Source organism: Aulostomus chinensis, chromosome 16 (assembly GCF_037954235.1).
Source record: "Aulostomus chinensis isolate RoL2024-O1b breed Wild chromosome 16, RoL_Achi_v1.0, whole genome shotgun sequence".
Taxonomy (NCBI): Eukaryota; Metazoa; Chordata; class Actinopteri; order Syngnathiformes; family Aulostomidae; genus Aulostomus; species Aulostomus chinensis.
The window spans coordinates 12722426-12741760 of NC_141335.1; the positions used below are offsets into that span (position 1 = coordinate 12722426).

The following is a 19335-nucleotide window of genomic DNA, read 5'->3' on the forward strand; positions in this document are numbered from 1 at the left end:
GTAATTTTCCCCAAAAAGCATTAAGTCACAGGAATCATTGTACAATTCATTCATTTGTAAAAATGTGTGAGCCATGTTAAACTGTCAACCTTACCACCCCAGAAACCAGTCCAGATTACACAACCATAAGAGTAAAGATTAATCACTTTCTTACATAATATATTGCTTTGAATTTCACAATTTGACAACTCTACTGTTATATTTGGGGAGTGCCCTGCCCCCCCAACAGCACCCTGACAAGCAGCACAAGTCCAGTCTGTCTTTGTAATGCATTTCAATTTTATTTAATGTATTTTATTATGAAATGTAATGATAAACCAAAAGTAGCTTAAATAAAAATCACAATATGCACATTTTTGGTTATTTTCATTCTTTAGAAATAATTTATTCGTAAAATATTATTTGTATAATATAATCATTGTTTCATTTTTTAGCTCATGTAAGGTTCTTTCATTTTGAAAATAAATCAAACTATGTAATTCTTCAAGTGTTTATTCAGATTTTTCAAGCGTTTATTCAGATGCAGTACCACTTCAGAGTTCAGTATGGTGTCTTTGGATTTGCATCACTGGTTTTAACAAATTGGCATTCATTTGTTCATAGAAAAAAAGTGTTTCATTTGAACGGTTTAAACACACAATGGTAAATGGACTCAATTTTATAAAGCGCTTTTCTACCTTAGCGGCACTCAAAGTGCTTTACAGTGTCGTCTCATTCACCCATTCACACACACACTGATGGTGGAGGCTACCATGCAAGGCGCCAACCTCCTCATCAGGAGCAATTATGGGTTCAGTATCTTGCTCAAGGACACTTCGACATGGTCACCGGGGTCTAGGATCGAACCAGCGACCCTTTGGTTGCTAGACGGCCACTCTACCCCTGAGCCATGCTGCCCACAATGTGGTTTTCCATCAGTTGAAAGTCTCACCAAAAGTTAAATCATTGAAGCAGAACGCATCTATTTAGATCACTAACAAGTAACCAGAAGGGTTACTATGGCTGGTAGAGTGGCTGTCTAGCAACTGAAGGGTCACTGGTTCAATTCTCACTTTCCCATGTGGACATATCCTTGAGCAAGATACTGAGCCCCCAATTGCTCCTGATGGCCCTGAAATGGACTGGTGACCCGTCCAGGGTGAACCCTGCCTCTCGCCCAGTGTCAGCTGGGAAAGCTCCAGCCCCCCTGCGACCCTTAACGGATAAGCGGTACAGAAAATGGATGGACAAATAACCAGACATTTTTCAAATGTGTTCACATTAGTGTGGAAATAGACTGAGATTCTAATTGTAATGCAGTTTTATATTCTTGACCACAAACTCAGCGGCAGCAGAAAGCTGAGTGGATGGCTTGAGACTTAGGGAGATATTTGTTAAGGTGTGCAGCTGGGAAAAGTCCCATTCTCTTTCTTCACTGACATTTGGCTGGAATATCCATCACGGTGCTGGGACAAGTCCCAGTTTTGTCGTAAGGGGTTGCTGGAAGAAATCCAATGGGACTTAAAAGTGAAGAATAATGAGAGGAGAGGCTGGAGGACTGGCTCAGGCAGGTGCCCCCTGTAGTGTTTGTCCTACATGTGCCAGGAGAAGGAAGCAAGGGTCGCTTTCTTCTTACATGATTTGCTGTGGTGTCAAATCCCTTTTTTCCCCACTTTTTTTTGTTTTTAACTATGAACAGTGTGAATATCACATGTATTTAAAGCAGTATAAACTCTAAACATACTTCGATTGTTAGTCGAGACTTTTATTCGATGCACCTGGAAATACACCGCACATGCAAATATGGCAGTTCTCTTGATAATGATTAACATTAATTATTCTTTGGTTTGTTTATCTGGGTCTTTTCATTCAGTGGAAGACAAACCCTCCAGTAAGGCGACTGGATTAAGAGTGGACGATGATTGCAGTGATTGTAGTGATTATTGGAGTAGCGTAAGGGAGTCTGGGATACCATGTGTTTGCTTTGCTACCCTGCTTGAGATCTGGTCTTCATAACCCTCATCAATCACACAGCCTGGGATCAAAGATTCCTGTGCTGGGAATGTAGCAGATGTCCTAAATACCCCAAAACAAATGTTTTGCTTGCCAGTCTTATGATTTTTTTTTTTTTTAGTGTGATTAATTTCAAGGTGGTAAAAGAGCCATTTATTAAGTACCTAAAACATTCCTTCCATGCAATCACTGTTTTTCACCATTTGCAGCTTGAGCAGGTGTTTCATAAAAAGAGCTACAGGCAGTGTTTTTTAAGCCCAAACTCTTTGATGGTTCTGAAGGAGCAAAGCCCCAGGCAACTCCCCTTCATGTTCCCCTCCATCAACCAGGAGGAGTCTTGTTTCTCTGCAATTACACAGCAGTGAGTGCTCAATTACAGCATTAACAGAGGTGTGTGACTAGATGGCTAACTGGATAAAAGGTGCGAGCTTTACAGCCACCCTCTTTGGACGTGATAGTGATTCTAATCTCTGGCAGTAAAAATGTCAGGTGTGGCTTTATGCCCTTATCTTCTCCTGCTCCTGCTTGAAAATGTAACATTTGTGGGTGTGTAATATCTACAAAGAGTGCCTTACTTTCCAACTGAAGGTGAATTCATATTTTTTCGACTGACAGGTCTGATTCACTTGCAGTGCTTTCTTTAAAAAAAAAAAGAAAAGAAAAACCAGAAAAACCTAACCCATAAAGAAGAAATATAGATTTTAGATTCTACTTTTAGATTTACTTTCATGCCACCACACTTGTCAGTGCATACAGTACTTGTCAGAAAGTGTTTCTTCTCTGACTAGGAAAATCTTAAATAGTTTCAGCATTCATTCATTATGGCTGACAGCCAGTGTGGCTTGAAGCACGTTACGACTTGCACTGTTTTTACACATAGAATAATTTTGAATAACATAAATAAATGGTTGAAAATTTGTGTGGAATTTTAATTGGAAATGACATAAATATGTGCTGGGCAGCACAGTGGTGCAGTGGTCAGCACTGTCCCCTCACAGCAAGAAGGTTCCAGGTTTGAGTCCCGGCTCGGGCACGGGATCTTTCTGTGTGGAGTCTGCATGTTCTCCCTGTGCCTGTGTGGGTTCTCTTCTGGTACTCCAGCTTCCTCCCACAGTCCAAAGACATCAAGAGAGGACAAGGCTGATTGATACTCTAAATTGACTGTTATTGTGGCTGTGAGTGTGAATGGTTGTCTGTCTATGTGTTTGGCCCTGCTGGGATAGGCTCCAGCCCCCCCCCCCCCCCCCCCCCCCCCGTGACCCTTAACAAGATAGGCGATAAGCAGATGAAGATGGATGGATGGATGGATGGATGGATGGAAATATGTGCTTTTGTACAGGGTAGTTAGCTTGTACCTCCAAAGATTAATGGATGTGCTTGACAGCTGATGATGAGAAACCACAATATAAGTCAGTGACTTTATAGTGTCCTTCATCCCTAACCATAATGAAGGGTCTAAAACATTGCAAATTTCATTTTTGCAGGGTAGAAGAAAACAGTAAAACTTGTTCTTTCTTATTCTGTTGTTGTATATTTCATTCTTCCTTGTTTATTTTAAGAACAAAAAAAATTATTCAGAATTTTATTTCAGATGGATGAAAAATTGATATTTTTTTACTTTATCACCATTCCTTTTAGCTACCAGTCTTATGGCATGACAGCAATTTCCTAATCGTAAATTCAATGTGTTCTGATACAGAATTTGTCTATCTTTATCTATCAACTGAGAAATAGACAGATATGAGATGAAAAAATATAATATAACAAAACATAATCTTTCCCCCACTCATTACCATAGGAACTATACATGAGCAATGGACCTAAATGGAAGCTAAAAATATTAAAAACTAGACAGTGTCAAATTTCATTATATCAAGAACCTTCAAAAAAATAAATGTAAAATAGATCACAGACCTTTGTTTAACAGGATTGTGTCCAAAAGAATCCCCTCTAAGATGAAGCATTCTTCTGGAATTTGGTGTAATGAAAATGAAAATAATCTGTTTTGTCCTTTTTGCTGGGAACCCCCTGAAGCCCTCTTAGGAACCCCTGGTAGTTTTTGGATCCTGGTTTGGGAACCGTTCTTCTAAATAACCACATAACAAAGTGAAAAAAAAATGGAGATGTCAATGTTATTGTTGTAATCTAGCCAAATTGTGGGAAAGCTGAAACACTTTTCAGTCTCAGTCAATGAAAATAGCCCTTCTCGTGGTCTCTGGTGTCATGCATGCCCACTCACTGATATAAATTGGCAGGGTTGATTAATGGATTGGAGGTGGAGCCATTATTAACATTGCATGATGAGACCATTTTCACTGGCTGTAGTTGATGATGTTACACTGAGAATTTATTAAACAGTTATCAACATTTTGGTTTAACTCAATGTTCACTCTACACGCGTGATATTTTTTGCCAGATGTAGATGTAACTATCTACCTCCCTGGGCATTTTCTTCACAGAATTCTTATTACATTCAGTCAAAACTAAGCAGTCATCATCACCATTGCGACTGTAGATGTAGCTGTCCAGCTGATTCAGATCAGCTGATTAAAACACTTCTATTATGTCTGAGGTGTTTATCCAACATTTGAGTGATATTTCTGTCAATGTAACTTCTGTTTAAAACTCCGTTTACTGTTGAAACACATTGATTCATCGCACTAATGAGCTCTGCAGCACTACCGAGTGGTTGTTGTAAAAAATAACCTTTTTTTTTATCTCTTTGCCAGTGTATTCTTGGTTGAAGCTAGGCGTGTTTTAGATTTTTCTCATTGAACCAGAGCAGCTTGTAAGCTAGAGTCCAATGTCTGACACATTTCATTAACATCCAGTAAAGATTAAGTTGGATAATCACATAATTTTTCACCACAGAAGTAAAAATGTTATCCATTAAAGTGGTGAAATGGACTGCACACTGCAAAAAACAGCTACAGGCATTTGTGGTTGCTTCTTTCAAGCTCATAGACATGTTTCAGGATTCTAACGTGCTTTAGATGGAGATGAATCTCCGCTGAAATTGATTCATGAGTGCTAAAGAGCCAGGATGATTCATAAGCACGCCTCATGAAAATGCTTGCAGCTTTACTTTCTTTTAAAGTTGTTTGTGTGTGGTTTTGTTAGGTAGATCCACAATGCAAGCAAAGAGACAAGTTGACGTTTCTCTCCTGGGAAACTAATACTTCAACACACCTTGTTTCTTTACAAGCCAAACAAAGTTTGGTCATTAGTATCTAAACAGCTTAGTTTTCCCCCAAAGGAGTGATAGACAGCAGTCATTGCCAAACAGATGTGAGAACTGCTCAGTCTCCACATGCATTTCCCTCACAACCTGTTCCACCAACAAGTGTTTTCAGTTACGTAGCCCCAAGTCAATGGAAGGCAGTTGATGTTACTTAGTCCACTTATTTGGTCTTTGATTTGTTTGTGAAGAACAGTGCATGTTAACATACCACTCATCTTACTCACAGACATGCCCTGCATCCCCTTAAATTGGACACACAAAGGAGGCCAAAAACAAGTCTAGTCACAGCAAATTCATAAACTGAGGTAATCCCCCCCCGCAACCACACACAGATATACATCCACACACAAAGACATACACTCACACAAACATATATCCATGCACACTCCAGTCCCCCTCTATTACTAATAGAATTGAAAACATGTGCCCACCACATATCTTACATTCCTCTAAAATATAAAAGTTTTTTTAACCTGAGTGGTTTTACTGGAGCGGAGCCACCGTGTATGAAAGAAGAGTCCATGTGGAGGTTTGTGTGTGTAAACATGGAGGCGTTGGGGTCTGTGCAACATGCTGGTGGAGGAGCACACACTATATTGGAAACACATTTCTCCGTCTGCACAACCCTAACATGCAGTGTCAAGTTAACATCAGGATAATTCGCAGATACACTATGTGAACATTGCAAAGCACCACATTTTAATAGCTTTTGATACAGCGGCCGTAACAATACACTGCTCTGCCTCTGACTGAATTGCATCAGTAGTGGTTCTTTTAACCTTTTTTTATTTTAAATTTGGAAGTGTGATGACCTTGCTTCAGAAACTGTTCCTTTAGCGCTAGAGGACCTGGTTTGTGGAGTTCCAATGAGAAACAGAAGGCAGAGAGATCTGCTAGACACATAAGAGGGATGGTGGCGAGAGAGGAAGCAATGCTGGAGGAGGTGATGATAAATGTGGTGCTCCTGGGTATTCCTGGACATTGTAACAGTTTGCTTCATGACTGGTCTCACTGTTTGTCTGCAACTGCATGCAGCTATCATCAAATGTTCCCACTATGTTACCAAACTGATGGATGGACAGTTTGAGAAATGTCATTTCCGTCATACTTGATTCTGATGTGTGTGAGGATGTTTTCCCTCTGCTCTTTCAGCCAATGCAATATGACAACTACAAATACACTTCCATATGGGAACAATATATTTTACATAATTACTATACATGCACATGTCATTTTTGCCCAGGAATTGAGGTTTTTATGAACAAAAAATCAAAGTTTTATCAAAAGAAAATCAGGTCATTATCTTGTAAGTCAGTTTTTTTCGGATCATGCCCATTGACCTGTAGAGACACTTACAGGGATTTCTTTGGGTTCTTGAGGCTTGAGTGAAATGTGTTACTCCAGATATGGGAAAACACACGGTATGCATAAACAGGAAAAAAGGCTCAGAATTAATTTTGTTAAACAGCCTTCTCCCCTGTCTGCACATGTCTCTCGAGGATTCAGTTTTGATTTGGCTTTTAAAGCAAGCCAGAACTCAGCATGAATGTGCGCAGGCTTGTGAGTGTGTGTGTGTGTGTGTGTGTGTGTGTGTGTGTGTGTGTGTGTGTGTTTGCTCTTACATTACGTTCCAACCATATGTTCCAGACTAACTAAACATCCAAAATGACATTTGCTGTGGCAGTAAGTTGGGTATGGCAGCAAGTAATTATATTTTTGTGTTGAGTGAAAGCAGAAGTGGTAAACAAAGCTCTTGCTGTAGTCCCTATTTAAATGAATTGGAATCAAGCAATGTATCAGCATTTTCACATCTAAAGACTCAATATCAAGATTTTGAAATATAAAATTAGAGGTGTTTTGACACTATCTGAATTTTACAGGAAATGTTCCCTCTGCACAGCTGTGCTCAGTTCAGTGAAGATAGATGCTAGTTCAATTATTGTAGCTGCGAGGCTTGGAGATGAGGCCCAGATACAATATCACAATATTTTTGGCAATATTACAATACCCAATATTTATCTTGATATTTTGAAATCCTCTCCAGCACACATTTAAAATCTCTGAATTAAAATAAGTTCCTGCATGCTCTTCTCATGCAGGCAGCAGAATCCAACATCGACAGTCCAACGCATTGCGCATCTAGAGGAAAACTGGTTGCTTTCTTAAGTTACTATGGCTTGAAAGTGGTGTTGTTTCTGCTCTATCAGTATTTCACCTATGAGTTATTGTTTCGTGAAGCTAAAATTTGGGACTGTATATCCAACTTTTCCAAACTTCCTGTTCCTCATTTCCCAAGGAGGAACATTCCGCTCTTTGCCAGCTTCCTGCTGTGCGCTGAGACGGTTGGGATAACCACAGCAAATAACTGCAGTCACGGCAAGGCTTCAGGGTTGGTATTGGTTAACGCCCACTTTGTGTTATAGTTTATGGTGCTGTTGTAAACAATAGAAGAGATTCAACATGCTTTTTTACTTTTTGATGCAACCTGTTTCTCTTTAGATAACAGGGTTCTGCTGCTCATTTGATATTTTAAATCTGAATAATGTAAGAATAACTGAGATTTTTATGACTGAGATTTTTGGGATGATGGAGATTGTCTCCAGCAGCATTCATTCTGTCTTTCTCCAATTTGCAGGAACGTGAATGAAAGTGTGTACAAAAGGAAAGTGGGAGAGAACTTAGCACAGACCAAAGAGAGAAGCGATGCACAATGTAGAACGTTATATAACACTATTATTATATAACATGAAAGTATATCAGTATAAATGATATTGTCTTATTCACTCTCACCTTTGAGAATATATTGATATATCTTAAAAAGTAGATATAGTAAATTGGGATTTTTCTAGGCTGCACGGTGGTGCAGTGGTCAGCACTGTGGCCTCACTGCAAGAAGGTTCCGGGTTCGAGTCCCAGCTTGGGCACGGGATCTTTCTGTGTGGAGTTTGCATGTTCTCCCCGTGCCTGCGTGGGTTCTCTCCGGGTACTGCGGCTTCTTCCCACCATCCAAAGACATGCAATTGGGGACGAGGCTGATTGATACTCTAAATTGACCATAGGTATGAATGTGAGTGTGAATGGTTGCATGTCTCTCTGTGTTGGCCCTGCGATGGACTGGCGACCTGTCCAGGGTGTACCCTGCCTCTCGCCTGTTGATGCTGGGATAGGCTCCAGCCCCCCGCTACCCTTAATGTTGGAATAAGCAGAAGACAATGGATGGATGGGTTTTTTCCTTGGAGCATGTGGAATAATCCATTATTTCGATTTTGACTCAAAAGCTTTTAAAGTTGACTTGGCTTAAACCTCTGTTTAAACCTCTGTTTAAATTCTAATTACATAAAATAATTATATACAAAATGCTGGTAATTATTTTACCAAATTGAACCTGCTTTACTGAACTAATTATGAAACATAATATCCTTTCTTCTTTTGTCCTATTTGGCTGGTCTACTTTTGTAGTTGTCTGAAGATTTTCAAATATGTCCTACTTTACTAAATCCAATTTTCTTCAATCACAACACTTCATAAAAGTCCCCAGAAACTGTTTGTCTCATAATAGATAACAGCAATCTGCTTTTCCTTATTTAAAGAGGGTATATCCACGAGTGAAATCGATTCTGGCAGTGCAACTGTAAAACCGTTGACGGCTGCCCTACATAAAAAAAAACCTGTCTTGTCAGCTGATAGTATCTCTTGAAATGTGCACGAATGAGACAGAAAATGTGATTTCATTGAAAACATCAAATGGACATCTGGCTGGTGTGTTGGCCTAAAAACTAACACTAAATGAGAGTATTCTTGGTTAAGGGAGTGCGTGTTTGTGATTGTATAAAGACAAGTGTGTTACCTCAGTGATGGGGGGACTTTGCAGAGCTGCAGAAATGAGGCGTAGCGCTGACTGATGCTGACCGCTTCTCGGCTTCACACAACTGGCTTTACTATCAGATAGACAGCCTGACAATATCCAGACCCCCACTCTTTCCGTTATACACACACACACACACACACACACAAAAACACCCTGTATGCATGCACAGCTTTCTGTTTTTTTCTGTTTGTTTACAGCTGGACTTTTTGTACTCTTTCTAACTGAGTGCCTCTGAGACAGGCCTTCATTGTGCTTTAAGAATTGAGAATTCCTTGACTATTTAAAACAATATTATATCATAGAATGTGACTCCTTTTAAAAAGGCTTTTAAAAAGATGTTTATTTTTTCCATTCTCAAGTATAAATGGGATGAGCACCATTTGTTACTGGCTTGATCCTTCCAACAAAAGTAAAGGCAGTTTTATGTTGGCAAGATGAAGTGCGGGTGTCTGTGTTTGTCTAACAATAGATCATTTGTATCACCCCCATTTAGAAGAGTGATGCTGTTATTCCACCCACTTATGTCCTTATCCTATTGAGTTCAGTTGCATTTCTGTTCTTCAACTCCATGGACATGTGGCCGCAGCTCAACTACACAATTATGTTCAAGCACATACACGCACATACACAGAGTTTGGTCATGTCATTGTTTTTTTCTGACTGAGATCCCAGATTTGTTGCTGAAGGGCTGTTTTAGTGTCTCTTTCATCTTTGCCTTAGTGATCTGCAGATCTCCTGACACCAGGAGGATCCATCCAGCATCATTCTTCTTCTTTGGAAGAAAGCATTATAGTCTGTTATTTACAGGCCATAAATGAGAGCCTCATCTTCAGGGTAGGAGCTATTGTTGATGTATTCAACCAAAAGAAAGAAAGAACCAAGAATTGCTTGACCTGAGCTGTACCCATATATTATTTAAATAATTGGACCTGAACCCAAGCAGAACTGAGAGATGATAGACATGAATCCAGCTGAGGGATCATCTGTGGTTCATTGTAGTTTACCTAAAGTACACATCAGCTCTCTTCAGTCTTTGGGTAGGCAGGTTTACTAAATCAACATTGTGGATATAAAGAATGGTTTATTCTTTTGTGCTACATCAACACAGGACCAGCACTCCAATTACAACACAGAAATGATAACGCCAATGTTGAGTTTCTTTATATAATTTCAATAATGGCAGAGCAACAGAACAAATTATTTTGGGAATTTAACCTAAAACTTGTTCACTTTATGAAATAAGTATTGCACACAAAAAAGCCCAGTCCAGAGCAGAAGCTGGTGCAGAAATTAGTGTTTTGGAAAAAAATGAAGAAATGTAAGCGGAAATTTGTTGTTTTCACCAGCCACAGCTGTTATGATCTGCATTGACGCAATTTGTAATTACATTTCATAGGAAGTCATTACATCAATTTAAAGCAGCGGTATAAACTAGAACTGGGCGATATGGACTAAAAATAAAATCTGATTTTTTCACAAAAAATTAGATTCATGATGTTTAGTACTTAGTACTCGTACTTGCTATATGTATTTTGATTTCAGGACAAAGAGAACTCAAAACAAGTTCTGCTTTTATTTTATCAAAAACTTAACTAACCACTGTATGTACGGGTACCATATCTTTAGCGATGGTGCAAAGCGACCGCTTCAGTGATTTTCCTTCGTGCCCCTTTCTTGTCATATGTGGTCCTGTGGGTAAATGATTCCAACACAGTAAGCTGTTTTTAGTGGGAGTTTGTTGGTTATAGCAGTCTTGTCCCCCTTGCAAAGAGCGGCATTTCTCCCACTCAGCTGGATGCCTCGGTTTTAGATGCTGAAATAAGTTCATTGTGATGCTGCCTTTTGTTGCAAAGGGCTTCAGACAAACTTTACAGCGCGCAGTCACTTGTTCAACGTCTGTTGCCGCAATCCAAAACCAGTTCTGAACCAATGACAATACTACTCCTTTCTTAGAAACAAACTTCTCGCTCTCCTTAGCCATGTTGCTGCTATGCGTGCGCAGGAAACAAGGGTGAGGGGGGAAGCTATGGAAGCTACTGGAGGACAGAAGGTGAGCCATAGCAAGAAGAGTAAAAACTCAAATTTTTTATTTTTTAAATTTTCCGCAACAAAAACTCGAATTAATCGATAAAATAGATACATTGCCCAGTATAAACCAAGCTGAAATTTGCCATCGGGGGATAATTCTAGTTGTCATTCTCTGTCCATTCTGCTTCCTGTGTGCTGCTGTATTCAGAGTCCCCCTAAAACAACAACAAACTCTGAGCCAGTTAGTAGCAACCTCCGTGCTGAGAATGGAAGGTTTGGGTAAAGATTTGGATCTTGCAATAAGGGCACCATGGTAGTACAGTGGTTAGCACTGTCCCCTCACAGCAAGAAGGTTCCAGGCTCAGGTATGGGATCTTTCTGTGTGGAGTTTGCATGTTCTCCCTGTGCCTGTGTGGGTTCTCTCCTGGTTCTCCGGCTTCCTCCCACAGTCCAAAAACATCAAGAGGAGACTATGCTGATTGATACTCTAAATTGACTGTAGTTATGACTGAGTGTGAATGGTTGTCTGTCTATATGTGTTGGCCCTGCAATGACTGGTGAACCCTGCCTCTCGCCTGAAGGCTGCTGGGATAGGCTCCAGGCCCCCCCACCAACCCTTAACAGGATAAGCGGTAGAAAATGGATGGATGGATTTACAATAAGACAAGTTACTCGGAGACATATAACAACAAATAAAATAAACTTGTTACCGAATCAACTGAACATGCCCCCCCCCCCCCCCCCCAAAAAACCCTCTTTTTGTGAAGTCACTATAACTACCTTTGGGATTAGCTCCGCCCACAAGGATTATGATGTCTTTCAGAACTTTAAAGGAATTTTTTGGATAATAGATTATTAAATATCTCCAAAAGTTTCATAACAGTCAGTCTTTTTGTTGATTGACTGTAATACTCTTAATTGATATGACAAATATAACTTTAAAACTAGCTATCCAACTTGTGTACCTGCTTACAAATACTTGCATAAATACAATGGTATTTTGAGGACTTTATCTGGAACATAAATGCAGTTATTGTTTGATTATACACATTTCTCATTAAATCACCAGCACTAAAATATATTTTAGCATCTCATCAATGCTAATCTGATTTACATGTAGGGGTGTTAGCTTGTAGCAAGTGAAGGCTGTCATCTTCTGCTTAGCTCTCACGTGAGGAAGAGTCTGGAATCACTCATCCTGACAGCCACATCTGGCGCTACTTTATCCATCCGGTTGCCCTCATCTTTGCCCTTGCAAGCAGACACCCGTCTGTTTTTACCGCACTGAGCACTATCATAATAGCAGTTATGATAATAGTAATATTAGTGGTTAGCATGGGGACAGACAGACAGTTTACTGCGCTCCCGAAAAAATACTGAGTGCAATACCAGCTTGTTTCTGCTCGCATTGTATTTTGTTTTCAGGCTTTGTGCTGTCAATGCTGAAAAGGGAATTAATGCCAGGTGCAATGAGAAATCTTTCTGTTTCTCTTTATTTTCTCTGTGGATTATACATAACCACTGTTCTATTGGAAATACAGGCTTACAGTAAATGCTAAATAAAAACACATTTTAGCTCCAGCACTTTTTAATAAGAATGGTATAGAGTTCCTAACCGAAAACCAGACATTTTTAGTTCTGATATACATTGTTATTGAATATCAGAATACTGCAGGGTGCATCTCGGCTTTCACATAACCTTAGCAGTTTGATAACCTCACACGCACCCTGATCTGCTTTGATTTTGTCTTCATTCCACATTAGACAGAGCATTTAACTGGCAAGCTCAGCTGGTTTTAAACCCACAGTTGAAGACAAATTCAAACAGAAACCAGACTGTTCCACTACTTTTTCTTGTTTCTAGTTGCACCTTGAAAGAGAGGGTCAGAAGTCAAGGAAATATTTATCTCAATGGAAAAACGAGATTCAATTTCAAAACAAGAGTCTGAGGTACCAGAAGCAGCCCGCAGTCGCATTAAGATCTAAACAAACACTTTTTGCACTGTCACCATATGCTGCCAACTTGGCCAACATCTGCTCTTGACTGTGCTGTGAGGATAACGGGGTTTGATGAAGACAGCAAACATAAACGTGAATTAGCTGCAGAAACCTAGAACGTCTTAGTACTTGCTCCTTTGAGGAGCACATCTCCACAAGACTCCATGATGGGAAAATCAGTCCCATGGATTTCAACAAGTGGCATGCAACAACTGATTGCAGTCTAAATATCACTGGTCGATTGCAGTTTATTCAAATACAGTATGTGCAGTACTTCTTCATACAAAACTATACATTAGTGATGTATGTAATAGTTTACTGAGTTTAAAGGACCACTCTGACTTTTTGGAAAATCTACCTGTTTTCCATCATCCCCAGATGCAGACAAGAAGATAGATACCCTTCGGGAGCTGAGACACATAATGACGAGTTGGAGGGCTAGTTGGCTTAGCACAGTAAATTGTAGTGTGTGTGTGTGTGTGTGTGTGTGTGTGTGTGTGTGTGTGTGTGTGTGTGTGTGTGTGTGTGTGTGTATATACGTGTGTGTGTGTGTATACGTGTGTGTGAAGTGTTGGCATACTGCCATATAGTGCAGTTAAAATAGATGAAGCTCAACATTTTGGTTTGTCCAGAAATAATCCTCCTCATCCTCCATGGTTAGTAGAAGTAGTTGCCCCCCTAGCAGTCAATAAGTGTTTTGTTGACCACAACATTCAGAGGTTGTGCCAAATCACTATGCCCAGTCAGGAAAGTAGATCAGACTGTTTGTCTTATTCTAAAATAAAAATGTCTCATCATTGCCAGGTGTTATTCTACGGAGCCAAAGGGACATGGGGGGAAAAAAATTAATGGGGGGTTGGGGGGGGGGACAAACTTTTGCGAGATCTTGCAAAGGTTTTTCTTTTAAAGTAGCGTCAATGAACCGGAAGTAAAACAGACACAAAACAATGGAGGAATATACACATCACCCGTGGGAGAAGTTTATTGACTTTTATTTTGGTATTGGCCTCACATACAAAGATATTAAATCAGTTCTTGGACGGAAACATGGCTTTGACATAAGTGAGAGACATCTGAAAAGATTACTCAGCGCGAGGGGACTTTCTCATCGTAAAGAATACTGTGATCTTGCAGTCCTGGTTGGATTTATCAGCAACCAACTACAGTATTCTGGCCAGCTTCACGGGTACCGGTGGATGTGGGGGGGGGGGGACGAACTTTTGTGAGATCTCGCAATTATTTTTCCCCCATGTCCCTTTAGGAGCTCCGTATTATTCCGTGACAATTACGAAGTACAAGCCTCTTTATCTTGATGTAAGCAAAGATGACTTTTGACTCAAGTAGGCTAACACTTATCACACAATAACAATCATTATGCTTAGCTAACTAGCGTGGATTTAAACTTCTTAATGTAGCTCAAGGATGGACAACACTCAAACTTTCCAGAAATTTTGCATATTCCTTTAAGGTTTCTGCAACAAAAACAAACAGTGTTTCAAAGGTACATGGGAAAGTACTTGTTTATCAAGAGACAGGGCATTTTTTTTAAACTCAGAACTTTATTTCCAAATTAATTTGTTTCATCTAATACAGACTCTGCCACCTGACCACATTAAATCAATGACTAAAAAGACTGCTATCTGTACATTGGGTGACATGGACGGGAATCAATTACCCTATGAGTTCCACATGGTTGGCAGGGATTTTAATTCAATAATGGTGGACGTGTAAAAAGAAAAAAAGTTACAACGGCTTTTTTGGGTTTCTCCCAGCCAGGTCTTTAGACAAACTGTACAACTTTGCCGACTGTGCTGGTCTGCACCTGATTCTGGGGCTCAACGCGCTGCACAGAAACCCAGACAACTCCTGGAACACCTCTTCCACCCTGAGCCTCCTCAAGTACAGCGCTGGCAAGAAATACAACATCTCCTGGGAGCTGGGCAACGGTCAGGAGAACACAACACACTAATTACTAAAAAGCACAATATGGTAGCCTCTAATAGACAGACAGTGCATTTTAACTATTTTTACTCAGCTACTGTACTTTTCAGTATATTGCATCTCAAATGTAATGCTGCAGAACAACTATATTGCATCTTAGAATTTTGCATGAGAATATTTGAATCACAAGTTAATGAGATATTTTGACAGGATTTGTACAGAGATTAAATTGCTGATTAAGTATTAGTTCATTGAAATGCATGTTTTGATTTTTGCAGGAATCATGATTACATGTGGTGTGTGTTTCACATAACTATTAGTAGTGGCTGTTGTAGAGACAGCAGCATAAGTGCATGTTGAATATTTAAGGGTTAAGGTGCAGGTTCAGTGGTGGATGAAACCATCTGTGCTCCAGGGGAGCTGCGGTGCTCTCAAAGCCCTGTGTTTCCTTGCTGCGCATCATTTCATATTTTCATTTAATTTCATCCACAATAAAGCTCACAATAAAAACTTTCATGTTAGCCTAAGCCTAAAAGTACCGTGCAAAATCCATTGATTTGACCATGTAAAAATTTGAGTGAAGAAGTGAACCATGGCGAAAGAGACCATATTTTTATAACTCAACCAGACAGTGCAGACACAGAAAAAAACATTTGTAGCGGTTGATTGAAAAGGTTATCCTTTGAAATTTGCTAATAAAAATCTCATGTTAGCTTTCAGGAATGCAGCACACAGAAAACAGACATATTGGAACTTTTATTTTGCAGCCCAAACACAACGTGGTAGAGATAGAATCAAAATGGTCTTCACTGGAGAGGTTTAACAGTAGTGGACCTGCAAAATTTGGTTTTCCTCCTTTTTGGGAGCCATTTCCCTCGCTCTCTTTGTTTTAGTGATTCTGCAAGGCCACCCTCTAAGCTTGGATGTTTCCCCGGATGTTGAGTCCATCTGTCTGTATTACTGGCAATTGCTCAATTATCGCTTTTTTTACTGGCTGTTTGGCTACTCTCAAGGAGAGGGAGATCAGACTACAACAACAATATTCTCATCCACCCCCCCACTGCTGCTTGTGTAAACTGTATCAGTCTTGCTGAGTGTGCTGTGTCTCCCCTCCCCAGAGCCGAATGCCTACCGCAGCATGGTGGGTCGCGCTATCAACAGCACCCAATTGGCTCAAGACTACACCAAGCTGCGTACTCTGCTGCAGTCTGTGCGTTACTACAACCGAGCTCACCTCTATGGCCCCAACACAGGACGACCCCGGAAGAATGGCATCCTGCTGCTGGACGGGTGAGTCAGCGCTGGGCAGGATTCCGCTCCTTGTTAGGTTATCCTGCTGGAAAAAAGAGGGGGAGGGTACTGGAAAGTACTTTTACCGAACTTAATGTGTTTATTGCACACACACACACATATTCAGTGTTTATGGATTTCCACTCTCTAGTTTCATGATCCCAGCCCCAGTTATACCAGGTCAACCTAAATAAAGTGTCACCTGATTGATAACGTGGTAGCACAACATCCCACCTGCTTGTTTTACCCAGAAGCTCCACCAGTTGTAACTATTATGTTGCTTTCATATCATACTTTTGTGAAACCTCTGCTATTTATATGTTTTTATCCAGCCTTTCGACCATACAGATAGATTTTATTCAGCCTTCATGATTTCATTGATAGTTGAAATAACTGTTTATTGTCAAACATTTTCCATCTTTCTAGAGCAGACAATGATTCCACTCTATACGACTATCACTGTGAACATTTACTGTAGACAGTTACATGTAGATGCCTTGCCTCAATAAAGCTTTCAAAGTATTTCAGATTTAAGTCTCCTGCCAAAATACATTGTATTTATGCCTGTCTTTGATGATGTCTTTGAAGGAGGAAAATGTTTGACCCATAAAAACTATTTTAATTACAAATATAAGATCAATCAAACTGACATCAAACATCATTGTCAGCCATCAGTCAGTCTACTTGAAATGTTCTCTGAAAAAATGTGGATGTCTGCTGAAGAATTACTCCGGTACCCAAAATCCTTAAATGTATTCACGATATATCCGATCCCTGAATATGTCTCTGCAGCCTTCACCTTCATTATGGGACATAAAGAAGCATGTGGGTCACCATTACATGTACTCATGCTATTGACATCAGTGAAGCTTTTGGGGGCTGCTGTTGATAGAAAATGTTTTCATAAATAGACATGTGTTTGTGCATGCCCCTGTGTGTGCTAGTTGTACAGCTGTTTAAAGGAACTGACTCAATGGGTTCAGAGGAAAGGGAGGATATAGAACATGAGAGGTGTGAAGAGAAGTGAGGATGAGAAGGGAAAGCGTAGAGTATCCACAGGTCATGGGTGTCACATTTAACGACGAGGTGATTCTTGTGTGTTTGACACTGTTACGAGGAGGTGGCTCTTGTGTTTGAAAGCCCAATGTCTCTGCTGCTCTCAGGAAATACGATTAATTAGACTTGGACCTTCTCACCATCCAAATATCCAAGCTGGACAGACTAAACAACCTGGCGCAGTGAAAGTTGTGTTTCTAGGACATGATGTTTAGAGACACACATTTGAGTATGTCTGACAAGCTGTTACCACCAAATATGGAGTGCTTTGGGTTATGTATTAGGCAGTTGCATACGCACACACACACACACACACAGATGCAAAAGCTCATGAGGAGGCAAGGAGAAGGGACTCTGTATGGGTTTGTTTCTATTTGTGTACAGGATAAGTAATATAAAGGTAGATTCGATTTTCAACATTTTTGTGTGTGTCCTTAAACTGATACACCAAAAAGTGAATTTTGCCCCTCAAGTATTTCGTGTTTGATGTCTTGATCTCACAAAAACATTTTTCCCTGCATGACTTCTTTTTGACTTCAGAATGCAGAAATATTATCCATATATTTTACCTTAAAGCTAATGGGGACAACAGCAAAAGCATTCAAAATGCCTGTGTACAAATTCTCTAATGCATTTTCCAGTAGCTGTGTGTTTGTGAACAGATGTTTTGGACACTTCTGCTGCTGTAAGCAGTCAGTTTTCATTAACTTCAAGCTAAAAATGGGTGCACTCCACTCAGCTCGTCACAGCACTCAAACGGCGTGGAATACATAGACAATGAAGGGCACTGCACACCGCGTCCTGTCTGAAAGCCCCATAAATCATTGCTGTTCGGGTAAAAATCAGAATTACTAATAGTATTATACCATTTTTTTCAAATCTGTAATAAACAACGTCTTTATTGTTTTATCCAAAAGTCCCTCTTTGTGTTACTATCCCTCCCCCACATCTCAGCATGGAAAAACTGTCCTGGAAAACACAAAGGATGACTGTACCTTTGCAAATTAGCCACTGAATTTGAAAGACTGAGGCAGCTGTTGCTTAATATTAATTTCTTCTTGACTCTGGAATACGCTTTTGATCAGAATTAAAACAATGACAGCGATATATTTTATTGGAAGCGTATTTGGAAAGTATCAGCTAATGAATATTGTGAATAGAGGAAATGATTACAGCAAGCAAAAGCATTTGATGTGCACACTGGGGCCTGTTAATTTAAGACAGCTTTAACAAACATGAGTGACCTTTAACTTCCTTAACAGAGACACGTTTGGAAAAAAAAAAGACTTTTCCAGTATGTTTTTAATGAAAATATGGCACTCTGGTTAAGTTCAGTCTGTTTCTCTTATTTTCAGGTTCATGAAGAATGGCAGCACAGCTGTAGATGCAGTTACGTGGCAACAGTAGGTATTTTACCCTTTTTTTCCCCTATTTCATTATTTTAACTGCAGAAATAGCCAGAGTGAACTAGCAGTCTTCTGAAAACAGCTGACTACTCACTTAAGTAACCATAAAACCAACAGTATAGGCCATGTTTGTTGATTTTACCACATTGTGCACATGCCTTTGGTAGTTGCCAATAATAACCACGATTAACACGGTTAGTGAGAGAGGCTGAACTCCATTCTTCAAATGGAACAACAGGAAAAAGAGCCTGAGAGAGTGAGTGTGTTAAATTAGTAACACCTGCCGTTTGTCTATTGCCTGTAGTGTAGGAATGCAGACAAACTTATCGATTCTTTTTGTCTCTGTATGTTCCCACACCCAGCGTACACAAAGCCTATGTGAGTGAGTGGTCATTAATGTGAAGGTCAGGTCTAATTAGAAGAAACAGACGAGGGACAGTCTGTCAGTAAGGCTCACAAAAAACCCCACCCACAATGTTAAAATCAAACCATATGCTCTGTCTCATTATCTGTGT

The 19335-nt window shown here is 39.9% G+C and overlaps 1 protein-coding gene across 1 annotated transcript in view; it reads left to right on the plus strand.

Annotated features, from left to right (window-relative positions):
- The window catches only part of hpse2 (heparanase 2), a 70327-nt gene that overhangs the window by 28873 nt on the left and 22119 nt on the right, over positions 1-19335 (plus strand). Inside the window, exons 4-6 of the mRNA XM_086180204.1 lie at positions 14900-15073; positions 16187-16358; positions 18770-18817. Coding sequence (XP_086036330.1) covers positions 14900-15073; positions 16187-16358; positions 18770-18817 — 394 coding nt within the window. The remainder of the gene's footprint in view (positions 1-14899; positions 15074-16186; positions 16359-18769; positions 18818-19335) is intronic.